Source organism: Lissotriton helveticus, chromosome 2_1 (assembly GCF_964261635.1).
Source record: "Lissotriton helveticus chromosome 2_1, aLisHel1.1, whole genome shotgun sequence".
Classification (NCBI taxonomy): Eukaryota; Metazoa; Chordata; class Amphibia; order Caudata; family Salamandridae; genus Lissotriton; species Lissotriton helveticus.
In genome coordinates, this window is record NC_136059.1 from 2,013,303,404 (window position 1) to 2,013,320,116 (window position 16,713).

Below are 16,713 nucleotides of genomic sequence, written 5' to 3' on the forward strand. Positions count from 1 at the left end.
GTTACAAAATCTGCGTTCAGGCTATGTGCCTTGGCGTTTAATCAACACAACGTCACTATTCCAAATCTTTAACCTTACTGATAGACAAATCAGTATGGCGCAAAAGGGTGCTGATTATACAATCTTGAGCATTGAAAAACTAGAAAGATTACCAATGACAATGTCAGAACGACCTGTCAGTGAATGGATAATACATGGGATAATAAATATTCCAATCTCAACCTTCAGGTTTCAATACTGCCAAAAATATATACAGGCTGGCATGTACGAGAAATTAGGAAAGGGGTACCTTAAAACAACATGGAACCTGCCCTATTCACATGCATGTGTCAGTAATAAAGGACAGAAAGTGTTTCTTAGTGGCAACAATTGTGCGATGTCACTGAGTGGCACACTTCTGTGTAACGGAATTAGTTTGCATGGAGCCTGTGAAGGGAATTCATACAACCTTTCATGTCACCAGCAAGGCGCACCTGCAACAGAAATAGAACCATTCTTTCAAAGACTCTATAATGGGAGTTACATTCTTATTGTAGACCGTAGATGTTGTAGTCTTATGCCCGGGACTCCTTATCTAGTAACTACTACTGCGAAGGTCAAGTGCTGTGGACGCTCATTGTTCCCCAGCTCCTTCCCAGACAGGGAGGCAAGGGCATGGCCCAATTTGAAAATTACTTCTATTCGAATAGATACTTTAAGCAGAATGAAAACAGTCCTTCTTCAGACGCCTACCAGGCTCTCGTCATCAAAAGAAACGTATGATCTACAAGTCGCAAGGACGACTGCAGAGATACATACATTATTATCAACTAATTCCCCCGTACATTTCGCGGAAATCCTGAATGAAATCTTAAATATTTCTGATACCAATGGGGTCTCAAAGGTATTTAAGACAGTATTTTCGATGGCATTAACACCATTCAAAGCCATACTGGGTATTTTTCCAGATTTCGTCCATTCGATTTTTGGCGGACTTCCCCTGATCCTGGGACTAATTGCAGGAATCCTATTCTTAGTCCTTATTTTTCGTTATGGCAACCCATGTCACAGACAAAACTCTTGCGACAAGGGAAGAAACAATCCTAGCCATTGGATACCGGGACCGGATATCAAAAATCCTGGGACTCTCCCGGCTTAGAGACCTGAACATGACTTGGTTTCTATCATTTCGACCAATGTGGCAAAGATGTGTTTTACCTGTATTGAGGTGTCTGCTATGCGGAGAAGAATGCGTGTTAGACACCTGTCTGACGCTACAATCGGATGCGCCGATGGATGCAGAAACATTGTTGAGCCCGATCAAGGTTCATGCTTTGTGCTGCCCTCAAAGGCTACCAATCCTGATGACGGCATTCGTGGAAGCTTCACCACTACGATTGATGGGTAGTGAAGTTCAAGATGAAAGCAGCATCGAACAGGTACGACCTTCTGTCAGCAATGCGAATCAGAATGTCAATGGAGACAATCATGCACAAGAATGCATGATTACACCTATTTCCGAGTTAGTGGAACTTTCCAAGGAAGCTGTTGACAGTTTCTTCGAAAGCCTAAATGATATGATGTTCTCACCCGAACAGAAATAGAGACTTTTGAGCAAGCTCGCACACGGCGTTCCCTGAATTCGGCCTTCAACTTTAAAAATAAAGTCACATGAACATTTTCGCTCCAGTTCACGGACAGCAGTTTTTCCAGCAGCCCCAAATATTTTTGCATATTTTTCGGGACACTATCTTCTGCTTAAAGTAAGAACTATTCTTAGAGAACTAAGGTTTCTAAATTTTAGATAACTTATAGACATTAGCTGCCCGCTGGCATGTTCATAAATATTTTATTCTGTGATGGAATGGTCTCGAAACTTTTTTCTGTATTTAAAAAACCATTTCATGTGTAATTCTCATATACCAAATAAGCAATAATGTATACAAATGCGATTACTTTGGCATTTTTCTACAGCTTGGGTGCATACCATATATATATGTCTGCAATTTTTCAGTATATTTGAAAATTTCAAAATGCATTTATGTATTTTGGGGTGGTAAGGTATACACACTACTCTATAGTATGTTGTACTATGTTATACTATGCCTAGATTAGTAAATATGTCCATAGTTAGCGTGGAGTGGGTGTCATGTATTCCTATAGGTTCTGAATCGATCCCCCTATTCCTGACCCTATTCTAGTTAAACAAACCAACAAGTTAACTAGCAGTCAGCCCATGAGGCAGAAAACCCCCATGATGCAGATACCGTTATCTGACGCAGTCACACTACGGCACAGGAACGTGTTATCTGATTAGGTCATAACGCTTGCGATCTAATTAGACAAGCGATATTCCTCCAGCCCCTGATAAGGCATACGGAGTTCTCATAACAAATCAAACCTATGACAACCCGGCCATTGTTTTGATTTCACCGAGAACTTTAGTAAAAGAATGTGCTAACGAGCAAGTCGTATGACATCCTTATTGACGTATCTATGTCCATCCTTACGTCAATCTCGGCACCTTAAAGGTATAAATATTACCGATCTTGCCATATGCAAACACACGCGTGGTGACGAGACGGAGCAGCCATACTTGCCGAAGCGAAGAGCAGAGCAGACCCCGCTGGCAGCAGCCCCGCCTTTCTGACGCGCTGAGAGACGCGCTGCTTTCTCCTGCCGAGAATCCAGCACCGGCGTTTCTGGGCAGCCCTCGCAGGCAGCCTGGAATATCGAGACCAGAGAGAGAGATACCATTCCTCATTCATCCTAACTTCCAGGTACAGAACTGAATAACCCCTCACAGAGAATTCTTTAGTTATTCACTTGGCAAAAACAAACTTAACTTAAACTGTAACTATCTATTCCCGCCCACGTATTAGACTTAGGTCAGGTACACGGGGTAGGCATATCTAGAAACACCAGTTGAGTACGTTTAATCAAATGTATATGTGTATGTAATATATTTTATTCATTTTAAAACATCTTATGGCTTAGAAACCATATCAATGTTTTTACAGTATTATTTTATACTATTGCTTTTAATGTATGCACTTTACTTAACTATAAGTATTGCAATAATATCGATCCATTTCTCTTGTATGAGAAAAGAGACTGATCAATAAATAACACCTTTTTATTGAACACGCCCGTCTCTTCCTTTTCTCTACATTCTGATGAGACTAAGAATGCACGTACTGATTGAGTAAAATAATTTGCCTTTTGTTCACACGACTCTCGAGATTGACTCTTGATTAGGGGAGAGCAAAGTTGTCATGTTCTATGGTTGTCAGAAACTAAATCCCTTCTTGTCTAATCAGGGAAGTTAAGTCCTTCCTGAACATTCGAGAAAGTTTCTAGTGAACTCTGAGCTAAGCTGGCAAACCCAAAACTTTAAGTCTAGTATCGACAGTAGTAGACCTAGTTAACGTCTGGCCTAGGCCTTTACTGCTGTAGGTATTATTCCAATGCGCAGAGCCTATTGGGAAGATAGGAACTACACTACAAACTGTCTGATATGTATTCGGGTGGAAGGACCACCGCTGCAGCACCACTAGTCTGCCGGTCCGAGAACCACCAGACTCATAATAGGCCCCTTAGTCAACCTCTGTGGGTAAAGGTTGGTGGTTCATTTGGATTAACAGTCTACTACTGACTTCGAAAATTTGCTGGAAATTAACAAATCTTCAACTTGCCAAAACTACAGCTGCAGAAAGCACCAGAGCCCAGGTGAAGAGCTCAATGTAGCAAGTTACTCCAATTTAGTGGCTCATTTTAGAATGAGCCTTCAAAGAAAAAAAAAACCTTTTGGGATCAACCACACAAATGCAGCCACCATGAAAGTGTATTCTTGGGAGAGGATTGGCACCTTGTGCCAGTCTTTCAAAAATACATTTTACAAAGTGTTCTGTAACCTTTTTTTTGTTTGATCAGAATGTCACCACACTTTAGGAATTCAGGAAAGTTTCCATACAATAGATAAATGTGTATCAGAGCATTCTTAACAATTGTTAGCACAGCCATAAAAACTCCACAAATTCAAACTTTCTTAGGCATTTAACATGATTTAATTTCTCCTTTGATGGTATATGTCATATATCATGGCAGCCAACATGTGTTTCTTCCTTACAAACTTTTTCAAGGCTGCAACTGGATACAACGAACAATGTTACATAAAGATAAATTATTTATTTCAACTTAACCAAAACATGCTTTGTGATTCAATAGAGTTCCCTGGCCATTTAGAATTCTTAACATGAATATTGCCAGACATCTCCACCTATCTGTTGGGTATTAGGCATAATGATGCTAAACGTAGAGAGTAGTATGCATGCACACAAATTTCTGTAGGAGTTTGCTGACCCACAGTAAATGACCAGCACAAGCATAGATATAGTCAGAAGGAAAAGGTTTGAACTAGACAGTAAGTGCCGAATCCATGACCACTCTTACTGGGAACAATATGTTATTAACAATGATACTCACCATACGCCTTAATTTCTTACCCACTTTTCTGCAATAGAGAATGTATTTTTTTTCTCAAAAGAAGGCACAAGTCATGTAAGCTGACAAATTCGGATATGTAATATATTAACAACATATATGTGTAGGTATGTTTTGACATCTGCATGGTTTAGCTTATAACACCAAGATTATAAAGTCTGTCAATACTCTGCTAGTGGGCCTTATTACCATGCATTACACTTCTTATTAGCTTTCATAATGACACCTTTAACAGTGCGTATTGTGTTAATAATCTATCTTCATATATGCTGCTAATTTCTCTAGATAACCATGTGTGTATGGTCCACCGCATGATTGGTAGCAAGACAGGCACTGGAGGCTCATCCGGTTACCACTATTTACGCTCTACTGTGAGGTAAGTACCAAGCAACCTGATTTAATCATCAAAATCCTGTCTCTCAGTCATAGGTGCTTATGTTTTCAAATAGTTCAGCAAGTAGTCTAAAACAATTAGCAGAGGTGCTTGGGGTGGGCTCAAAGGGATTAAAAAGATTGGGATATCGAGACGGTTGGTTTTGCGAGAATCCTGTGTTCCAACATTTTTTTTCAAATAGGGCCCTCTGATTGGTTGAGGGATCCTTTTCTCCCTTCGGCCATTTCGGAATGATATGATTGGCAGAGTGAACATTTCTGCCATTAGAGGACATGGGGACTCAGTCTCCTTTTCCTGACAATGTTATTAAAATGTAGTATAAGGTGGCAGAGCTGGGACACCCTGACCACCAGCCATTTGAAGAGTGAGGGACCCAGAGGGACTACCACCAAGGCCAGATTTAAAAGAATTGTGCTGCAGATACTGTGGTACTCAAGTGGGACCCTGTGTGGCTCTACTGTGAGTTACCATGGTACTCCTATGGGAGTTGGCGCTCAAGCTTCAATGCCCATGGCGCAGAGTACCATGCAAGCTTCATCGAAAAAACCTGCATGGTAATGCAGAATCGCGGGGGTGATGCTTAAAAAGTGGGTATTGTGGGAGCACTGCCATACTAGATACATGTAAAAAATATATAAGTGCATTGTTTGGGAGGGACTACGCCTCTGCAGAGGGATGGGTGCAGGGTCTGGGCACAGGCAAGAACGTATAGCCAACCTGTGCTGTGTATAGACTTCTGCCATGCACAGCAGTGGGGTGGCATCCCACAGGGGGGTTGGGTGCACGGTTTGAATGGTGACTAGACCGTGTGCCTAACCCTCTACTGTGCACAGCTAAAGGCCATGCACAGCAGGTGATTGGGCACAGGGTCTGGTCAAAGGCCAACCCACCACATTGCACAGCACCAAAGGTAAAGTGGCATTATAGTTAGGCATTGAAATAAGATAAAATGGAAAGTTAAAATGAAATTTACCAGTTGTAGTTAACTGAGTTAACTCTAAGACTTAGAACTTTTGGATGCCACCAGATCAGAATCTCCGCTAGAACCATTATGTTAAACTTGTCAGCCTTAGGGTGGTCGTCCTCCAAATGTTTTGCCTACTTACCTCCAATTTTTGCTGAAATACATTTTTGTTCGTCTAAGGACTCTGTGTACTTTACCACTGCTAACCAGTGCGTGTATCCTTGACGCCTAAACATGGTTTGATTGGCATGCATGTAATTGGCATCTTTAATTTACTTATGTGTGGTATACCATATACCCAGGGCCTGTCAATTAAATGCTACCAGTGGGCCTGCAGAGCACACACAAGGAGATGATGAACAGAGCACTGAAACTTTTCCGACACTCACCCCCAGTCACAGATCTGGGTTGAATCCATCATCGTTCTTTAGCCCCCTTAGCCACATCAGTTCAGATCCAGGTCTTCCCTGAACCGGAAACAAGCATCCTGGACCGGTTTCGGGGTAACACCCCTCATCAGCCAGGCTAGCTTGAATCCAGTGGCAAAGTGAGCAAAGGACCCAAGTCTGGGAATACCCTGCCAACTTAGGGCAAACAAAGCAAACACAAGGAAAGGATGGACGAGTGCTAAAACTTTTCAGACACTCACCCCCAGTCACAGATGTGGGTTGAATCCATCATTGTTCTTTAGCTCACTTCGCCACCTCAGTTCAGACCCAGCTATATGCAACTCAGTCTTGACCCTGTGCCTCATGGGAACAGCCAAGCCCGAACTGCCAAGCCAGGTCTTCACTGAACCAGAAACAACCACCCTCGGACTGGTTTTGGGGTAACACCACTCATCAGCCAGGCTAGCTTGAATCCAGTGGCATAGTGATCAAGGGATCCACATCTGGGCATACCCTGCCAACATAGGGCGAACAAAACAAACACAAGCAGATGATGGACGGAGCACTGAAACTTTTCAGACACTCACACCCAGTCACAGATCTGGGTAGAATCCATCATGGTTAGTTAGCTCACTTCACCACCTTAGTTCAGACCCAGCTATATGCAAACTAGTCTTGACCCTGTGCCTCATGGGAACTGTCCAGCCCAAACTGCAGCACTTCAATTCAATAACTTTATTTGGTAAGTAAAAACTGTCAATAAAGTACATACAAATAAAAGTGTTAATTCATAAAATGGTAAAATCCTTTATGATGTCATCACATAACAATCATATACCTTTGACAGAATCAACACAATACTTTTGCTTAGGTGGCTAGCTTTTAAAATAAATGGGGCAACACTAAAACACACAAATTGATTGTTTAGTGCAAGCAGAAATGTCAGTGCATCATTATAGTTTCTAGCATTCTGCATATTAAAAAGAGGTTTCAAACATTGATATTGCAGCTCCAAATAATAATAGTAACTTTATTGCATGATTAATTAAAATCTTACAATTAGAAAATCATCAATACACGACCATTAAAACGTAACTATAAATCCGAGCTCCATCATAACCCTTAGCCGAACAATTTCCACAGCAAATAATAGAGAATATATTATATACACTAATTTATTTAATCATTATTGCAAATCAACAAGGCCAATCTTAAAATAGGAATAATTCACAATTATGAATTATTAACTTATGTGCAAATGCGCATGTGCAATTCAGAATTCTTCTCTAGCTATCAGTAACTTCCAAATTTACTATGCTCAAATCACAAACTTCCAATTTCCTTTTCGCAAGAATTAGAAATTTGGTAAAATTTGCACTCATTATTATGTCCATTGGCTTAAAACATACTATCAAGGCTTGTCTACATGATCGTACACCTCTATCATTAAAACATTTATTTAAAGATCTCATTCTTTCATCATTCATTGATGTACATATGCAAACCAAATGTATAATATTTTCTTCCCACTGATTAAATAGTCTACAGGGAGTCAGCTTAGTTGGTCTCAGCGAAGGCATTGCATGCATTAGTCCTGCCAGGTTGCCAAATCTTGCTTTCATAAATATACTTTTTGTTTGTACTGTTCAAGGTATTTCTAGATATGGCTGAACTTTAAGGATCGTATATTCATTCACTATCATCCAGGCATGCGTTCGCTTAGTAAATAACTATCTTTCAAAAGGGATAGGTGTTCTGGCGATCTATTAATTATTTTATTTTTTTAAGATAGTGGCGTTAGTGACATTTCCCAAATCTCGTGTACTGACAACACTTTCAGTGCTATTTGAAGATATTTATAAAAATGAGAGGTTTGATTCCATTGCATTTCTTGCCAGAGTAGACAGCTCATTGGATTAAAAGTTTTGGTTCTAATTTGTTTCCATACCTTTACATACTGACTCATCCTTGCGATTTGCTGATTGCAGAAGCCAAATTCCATTCGGATCTGGCCCGGCGATGCATTAGCTGGAATCGAAACAAATATTTAAACGTTTTTGTTATAGCATTATTCAATAGCATAGAGTCCATACCGCAAATAACTTTGCTTCCATAGGTAAGGCAGGGCAGCAATTTTGCTTTGATAACATATAGCAGTGAAAGATAGGTTGGCCCACCCAGAGAGCTACGTAGTGAACAAAAAGCCATAAGTAAACAATTACTTCTTTTTGTCAGCTCTGTTTTTATGTTGTGAGAATGAGGCCTTGTCATCAAACAGTATACCAAGGTATTTACAAAATTTCACTTGTTCTAACTGCCGACTTTGCAGATACCATTTATGTTTACTGTGGGTCGATACCCTATTGCTAACTACCATTACTTTCGTATTTGTTTCATTTATTACCATCTTGTTCTTAATTGAATACATTGATATTTTGTTTATAAGTCGCTGCAACCCTATCTTTGTTTGAGTGAGCAAAACAACATCGTCGGCATTAAATAGATTTGAAATTTGTTTATTTGCCAGTTTTGGTGAGTTAGCCAACTCATTGTCCAGTGCTTCCGTAACGTCAGATAAGAATAAATTAAATAAATACGGTGCTAAAACATATCCTTGCTTTAGACCATGGATTGTATTAATTCTTCTTGATAGCCGTGAGCCGTTACCTAATCAAACCCTTGTCCAAGTCTCTGTGTATAGTAGTTGGATTGCTTTTAAAAGGCCAGGACTAATACCATAATTATCCAGTTTCCTCCATAAAATTCTACACAACCAAACGCGGATTTAAAATCCACGAAACATAAGTATAGTGGTTGTTTTTTCACTCTATATTTTTGAATTACCATTCCCAGTATTAAAATATTAGTTGCCGTCCCTTGACCTTGTATAAAACTCAATTGATTTGGCAGGATTAAGTGCTTTTCTGTTGCCCACTCTGTTAATTCTTTCAGGAGAATTGATGCAAAGAACTTAACTTCTATATCTTGCAGCGTAATTAATCTGTAGTTAGCTGGAAGGCACCACTCATCACTTTTGTAAATAGGTGAAATTATAGAACCCTTCCAGGACTCAGGAATGGTTGATATTCGCAATGCATGGTTGAATACTAGTGTTAGGTAACTGGCCCATATTAATGCATTGTCCTTATAGAAAACTGCTGGAATCTCTTTTGGGCCTGGGGCGCCATCAGTTCTCTGTTTCTTAATGAGATTCCATACTTGACTTTTGGTTATAGATATGTCATTATTCTTGTTATCCTCTGTTCTATTTATATTGTCTATGCCAGGATTCAAATCCATGCCTGGGTTATAATTCAACTGTGAATGAAGTAACTTGACCCATTCTGATTCAGTAACTATAGTAGATGTAGTTGTCCTTTTAGATCTGCTTGTGTTGTTGATTAGTGTCCAGAATTCTCTTGCATTATTCTTTTTACTGGTATATAAACATTTGACCAGCGTGCTTGTTTTGCTTGCATTTTTTCTTTCCAAGTCAATATGCTTACATCTGCATTTATCTTCTTTCATTTGTCTCTGTAGATTTGATTACCTGGGTACTTAATAACCAATCTGAGGACTCTATTACGCTCTTTTTTTAATAGATGACATTCAGAAGACAGTTTAACCAATGCCAGTGACTTTTTACCCTGCTATTCTTTATTACCAGCTGTTTGAATCTGGCCTGAGATTAATTTTTTTGCAAAGAGGGACCATTTTTCAATAGCATTAGAAGTATCTCCCCTTCAAACAAATTTCAACCATTGCTTGTGCCATTGCTATGATTGATTCTTTGGAGGTTTCTGACCAATAAAGTTTCTTTTAGCACACTTAGACCTTAGGATTGTAACTCTTCAAAACAATTCTTACCAATTTTCCTTTTCTTTTCTCCCTTAATATCCAGTGTAAGTGGGAGGCTAGGGATTGTCCATAGATAGTTCTTTTGTTGAACCTTGTCGGCTCTAACAGAAGACCACAACATATTCATATTAGAGTCACCCATGATGATGACCTCAGGTTTGGTGTCCTTTTTCAATTGCTGCAATATTATAGTTGTCAAGCTGCGAACCATTGCTCCTCTTGAACTGGAATCCGAGTGAATATATACATTTATTAGTAAGATGGATTTCATTATCTGTTTTTCTTTATAACGTATTTTGACTATCAGACAGTCACTTGTATTGGATGTATGACATTACAACGCATGCTTTTACCACGCATGCCTTTAAAACACAGTTTTTACAACGCATGCCTTTACAACGCATAGCGCTTAGGGGTGCTGGATAGTGAATAGTTTAATTTACTATTCCAACTCCAGTCCCTGTGGATAGTAGGGAAGGTGTTGGATAGTAAATTTAATCTATTCTCTATCCTAGAGCGCCGCCCAGCGCTATGCGGTGTAATGACATACGTTGTGATAGTTGTGTCGTAAAGGCACTGCGTGGTAAAAGTTGCGTTGTAAAGGATGTTTCCCCTTGTATTTTGTGCTTCCACCTCACATTCCATTTTTAGTTCTGTTGAGATAAATGTAGCCAAACTCCCACAAGATCTGCTGTATTTACTTGATTTCATGGCAGGCATATAGTATCCCATAAAACCTTCTAATTTAAAAGGGTCAGTTGCCCAGGTCTCTTCTTGGCAAATAATTTGAAAATGTTCCGACATTAAAGTCAGTTGCTCATTTTGTATCTTTGATTGAATACCTTTTGTATTCCAGGAGCATATCCGAATCCTACCACTTGGGCTCGTTATCCCCTTCTTGGACCATCATTTGGGATTCGTCAATCCTCCTTTACTCCATGTAGTGCTGCAGTTAACCAACCAAACTTTAGCTCCTCTATTGGTTCCCTTTTGTTCTCAACTAAAGATTTAGAGGTTTGTCCCTTTGTATTTCCTATGGCTTTTTCAGTATTGAGTATATCTGGTTATTGTCCGACCCCTTCCATTGTTTATTTGTTTTTTGGGGGTAAATAAATGGACTTGGGTAGGAGGGTTGGAGCGGCCTTGTAACTTTTATTCCCCAGGCCAGAAAAAGATTGTGGTCTTGTATGATTAGGTCTAGTGAGGTGGATGAGGTCCAGGATACCAGTGTTGATTCTTGATTGATGTTTTTATTTGCTAGGAATTTAATTGGTTCTATATCAATACTTCTGATTCTTTCTAGCGATGGTATTGCTTTACACAATTATAAGATGTTTCCGAGATTCAAGATATCATTATTACCCCTGGATTTATATTCTGGATAAAAAATTAATTGTGTTTCTCCCTCCTTTTGACCTTGATTTTTAAATTGGCTTTTTGCAGGGGATTAAAATACTTGGGTGGCTCCTGCTCTTGTGGTTCGCCTAAATGTTTTCCTAACTTCTGAGTCCATGTAGGTTGTTTTAATGGTTGCCTGACATGAGTTAATCCATTCGATTTACTGTGGTTTTTACTTCCCTCTATTTCCTGATCTTGTGTTGTCTCACTTTCCTTCTGATTGTTTAGCATTCCTATGTTGCCTTGAGTCATTGTAATTAGCTCAATTTTTGCTCTTTTCTGTTCTGATTGAAGTAATTCACTTATAAAACTTACAGAATAAAATTAAGTTGTGTACGCTTTGCTTACCCATTCCATCACAGGGACAAGGTGTGTTTTCAGAGGCAAAGGCATTTATCTTCAGGAATGCAACCAAATGGTGTACTATACCACTTCTAAATCTAGTTAGGACATACTGGTGTTGGCTGTAACACAATGAATACTCCTGACACCCTTTCCTCCCGTCCAAGAACAGGTACATAGCAACCAACATCTTCGTTGACGCTATACGAAGTCTAGCTTCAGACCTATACAAATTGACAGTTGCTTTAATGTGACTCTTAGTTAATGCTAATACATGTGCTGGCTCCTCACCCACTGTCAAATGAATCACAGACTTAAATGTGCAAAATATATAGGCCTGCCATGAAATGCAAAAAGAATAATCCAATTTAAGACAATCATCTATTATCAGTTTGGTAAAGCTAGTGTTTTCTTTTATCCAGATGGAAAGCCAGAGCAACAATGGTTTAAAAAAAAAAAGCTCTTCCAGATAAAACAACCCCACCTCTTTATGCACAATTAGGGATGGGGCTGATGCAAGCAAACAGAGCTACCATTTTAAATAGGTGTTTTCTTCACTTTGAAGAGATTTCCCAATAGTGTACCCCCACAGACCAGCCCCAAATATAGCAGCTGGTACTACTTTAGCCTTGTACATCTCAATCATTTCCCTAATGGGGCGCTGGCCCAGTTTATTTTTTAAAATATATTTTTATTTTCCAAATTATGCACACTTTCACTTTATACATTTCCACATGAATATTTCATATATTATTTCAACAATTCATGACCTTTATCTGTATACAATACACAATCAAAATATATTAAACTTTTATCATTCATATACCAAGACCCACCAATATTTCCCCATAAGTTCAGTGATTACCCAATCTTTCTTTCCACTTATTTACTGGGTCCCAGATTCTTAGACCCAAGGTCCTCTTCCTCCTGCCCTTCCGAGCATAGATATTCTTTTCAAAATTATATACATATAGTAGATTAGACAGCCAGGTTTGCATTCCCGGAGGGTTTTTATCGAGCCACGCCCTAGCTATGGTTAATCTGTAAACTGCCATTGCTACAAACAAAAATTCCCGTGGTACTGCTTCCTCATCTGCACCAACCCCTAAGAGAATCCAAGGAGGAGTGAGCACAATTTGAATTCCCAATGTCCTATTCAAAAAGACCTCTATGTCCCTCACTAGTGTGTGCAGTTGAGGGCAGGTGGCAAATATGTGGACACTATCTGCTTCTAGGGAATTGCTTCTGGGACACGAAATACCGGTAGTACCACCCCATTTTGCAATCCTGGCTGGCGTAAAGTACAATGAGAATAAGGTTTTATAGTGTTGGGATTGTAAAGGGGATGAGCACAGAGCTGTTTGACCTAATTCTAGGGTTTCCTGAAATCAAACCTGCTCACCACCCAGTTTCTCCACCCACTTATTACTGTGTTTTTCCAAGTCATCCTTCTTCTCTTTTACCAGACTTGCATAAAAAGATCGTATCGTACAATCCCCAGACAGCTTTATTTTCTCAAGGATCTGATTCCTGGTGAACCCAGCGGCCCCACCCTGCTTGTTACCTAAAAAGCTCCTGATCTGAAGATATTTAAAAAAGCCTCTGTTATCCAGACCGTACTTGTTCCTCATATCGCTGAACTGCATCATCCCATCCATATTAATAATATCACCAATTTGTATAATCCCCCTTGCCGCCCAGTCTGCCATTGTTGTGTCTGAGAATACAGTAGGAGGAAATTACCTATTTTTATACATCCTAACATATCTATTGTATCTCCCTAATCTTGACTTTTTCAGAAAAGCACTCCAAATGTTTACCGCGGCAGCTATTGTTTTAAACCTTGTTCTTTTGAAGTATCCAAAATCGATACTATTTAACAAGCAGTTTCCCGCTTCTGCCCTGAGGACTGTTGAATACACCTACGTAGAAAAACTGACAACTCTTCGGTGGAGGTTCGCACCTCCAATTAGCCCCTGCATGTATTGTAAGGAGGCGGCCATATAATACAATCTAAAATCTGGTGCTCCCCACCCACATTTCTCTCTCGGGAGGGAGATGAACCTATAGGCCCTCCGTGTCTTTCCCTGCGCCCATATAAATCTATTCATAATCACCTCTAGTGCATTAAACCATCTTGTTTCAAATAATAACGGAATGGATCTAAAAAGGAAAAGAAACTTAGGCAGAATCAGCATCTTAATTACATTAGTACAACCCACTATTGACAGATGTAGGTTATTCAGCCTGTCTAGATCTGCTTTTACTCGTGTCATTAAGGGAGTCATATTATTTCCTACTACGTCCTCTAGATTTACTGAGATCGTGATTTCCAGGTATACTGCTGAGCCAACCACCCTACCATCATTGCAGCCTACATACCTATTTTTTTCAATCTGCGTTTTCGAACTATTCAAGCTATATCCTGATACCAGACCGAATTTTTGGGCTTCCAGTTCCACCTCCCTAATGGCCCCTGCCGGATTGGGTGTCAAAATGGCCACATCGTCAGCGTACGCCAAAGTTTTTATCGAGCAGCCATTCATCAGCATTCCTGGTATCTCTGGATTTTGTTCTAGTCGGCGGAGAAAAGGATCTAGATAAAGCGCAAATAACAAGGGAGAGAAGGGACAGCCCTGCCTAGTCCCCCTACTGATCTTAACCCATGCAGAATGCCCCCTGTTAACCCTGATCTTAGCTTTTGGGTCTTTATATAGGGTTTGTGTAGCCTTTATGAATCCCTCCCCTGTACCACTCCATCTCATGACAGCCCATAGATAACCCCAGGAGACTCTGTCAAATGCTTTCTCTGCATCTAAAAACACTGCTGCCCTGGGGTCTCCCAGGGTACCTGCTGCGTCGAACATTGTGATTACTTGCCTGACATGATGCGTTGTGCCTTTTCCTGGGATAAACCCATGCTGGGTGGGACTAAATAGGCTCTCAATTACCCTTGATAGTCTTTTGGCGAACATTTTAGAGTACATTTTTACGTCGGCATTCATTAATGTGATAGGTCGATACGAGCCTGGAGCCGTTGGTGGTTTACCTTTTTTTGCTATCACTGTGATGTCAGCAGCTCCCCAGGAGTCAGGTATCGAATCCCCCTTCTGAGCCAGTAACATAATATTAAACATATCTGCTGCTAATACCGTTTGGAATACTTAAAAAAAATCCACCGGGATCTGGTCTGGACCCGCTGCCTTCCCTGAGGGTAGGCTACCAAGGGCCATAACAAATTCTTTTCATTTTCATTTGAAATGTGGCTTCTAATTCCTTCTTGTACTCCATCTCAAGCTCAGGAGGGAGGACATCCCTCAGATACCCCTCTACCTCCTCCTACCCCCAACCTTATCAGAGGAGCAGAGATCTATATAAAACTGTCTAAATACTTCCCTCACCTGACCAGCCTCAGTAAAAGAGTTACCCTGTGCATCTACAATCTCCTTGACATCAGATTTTGCTGCCCTCTGCCTACTCCGAACCGCTAAAATATGGCCCACCCTCTCACCGAATTTGTATGCCTTCTCCCTTTGAGTCAGATATTTCTCCACTGCTTTTTTGGCCATCCCTTCAAGGGCTTCTGCTCTAGTTGCGGTAATCCTAAGCAATAGCTGGTTGAGCGGGGAATTCTGAGTTATAGCTACTGCTAAATCTGCTTCCAGTTTTAAAAGATTTTGTCGTAATTCTTCTGACCTTAATTTCTCCTTCTTTTGATTAGATAACACAAAACTCAATGTCTCCCCCCTAACCCCCGCTTTGAATGTATCCCATACAACCCCGGGTGGTGCTGTCCCTCTATTTATATCCCAAAAATCCTTTATCTATACGACCATATAGTCCCGATATGCCTGATATTGTAGTAGTGCACGTTCAAAGGTCCAGGAGACATCTATCCTTAGAAACTGGCCCAGATTAAGTGTCACTACTAGTGGACTGTGGTCTGAGATCACTCAGGGGTGTCTTTCAATTTTTGAGCCAGTAATCAAATTATTCGAAATTAAAAAATAGTCCAATCGAACCAATACCTTGTGAGGAGCTGAATAAAATGTACTACCGTATAAATGCGGGTGCCACTTCATCCAGGGGTCTACCAGGGAATTATGTAACGCCATGTCTCAGAGTGCTCTATACACCTTCTTTTTCCTCCCTATATAGTGTCCCCCAGGTTGAACAAATGAGCTACTGAGATCATGCAAATTGAGATCTCCGCAGCAGACAATTGGTTCGGGCCACTCTGCTAGCTCAACATCCAGGTCATGAAAAACATCTGGGTCATCCTCTGTTGACCCATATATCGTAACCAGCGTGATAGTATCTCCCTTAAAAACCAATTCCAATATTACCCACCTCCCCCACTGATCTTCCTTCTTTCTTTTCACTATTGCATCCCCACTTCTCCCTAGTACTGCCACCCCTCTGGTCTTAGTCCCTTGCTTGGAGTTAGCTAGTAGTGAGAAACTCAATTGCTCCAAGAGATAACCTTTAACACCCTCTATGTGGGTCTCCTGCAGGCATACCAGATCAAGACGCAATGTTTTAAGAAATGCAGCTACTCAGAGTCTCTTGTTTACTTCGTTGAGTCCACAGACATTTATCGAGGCGATTCTACACGCCATACAGAAACACCCCTTGTCCTACCAATGAAACTACTGAATAATTAAGAAAAATCTGCGTCTGCTGATTCCATACACTCCTTTTCACGTACTGTATACATTCTAATACATTGCAGTTTTCATATTGTATACATTCTAATACAATCTTTTCATAAGTGTGATGTGCCAAAAAAGAAACAAAACTTCGTGCCCCTTTTTCACCCCCCTTCCTCCCTATGCCTCCCTCTGCCCCCCTGTTCCCCCCTCCCCCCTCCCCCTCTATGTGTGCCC

The 16,713-nt window shown here is 40.4% G+C and overlaps 1 protein-coding gene across 2 annotated transcripts in view; it reads left to right on the forward strand.

Annotated features, from left to right (window-relative positions):
* Nucleotides 1-16,713, forward strand: part of TDO2 (tryptophan 2,3-dioxygenase) — a 186,914-nt gene that overhangs the window by 138,343 nt on the left and 31,858 nt on the right. Inside the window, exons 11-12 of one of the 2 annotated variants that reach the window (XM_078676978.1) lie at nucleotides 4,768-4,858; nucleotides 10,944-11,083. In XM_078676978.1, coding sequence (XP_078533104.1) covers nucleotides 4,768-4,858; nucleotides 10,944-11,031 — 179 coding nt within the window. In that variant the 3' untranslated portion in view covers nucleotides 11,032-11,083. Of the gene's footprint in view, nucleotides 1-4,767; nucleotides 4,859-10,943; nucleotides 11,084-16,713 lie in introns of those variants that run through there. The other variant, XM_078676977.1, reaches the window with a different exon arrangement.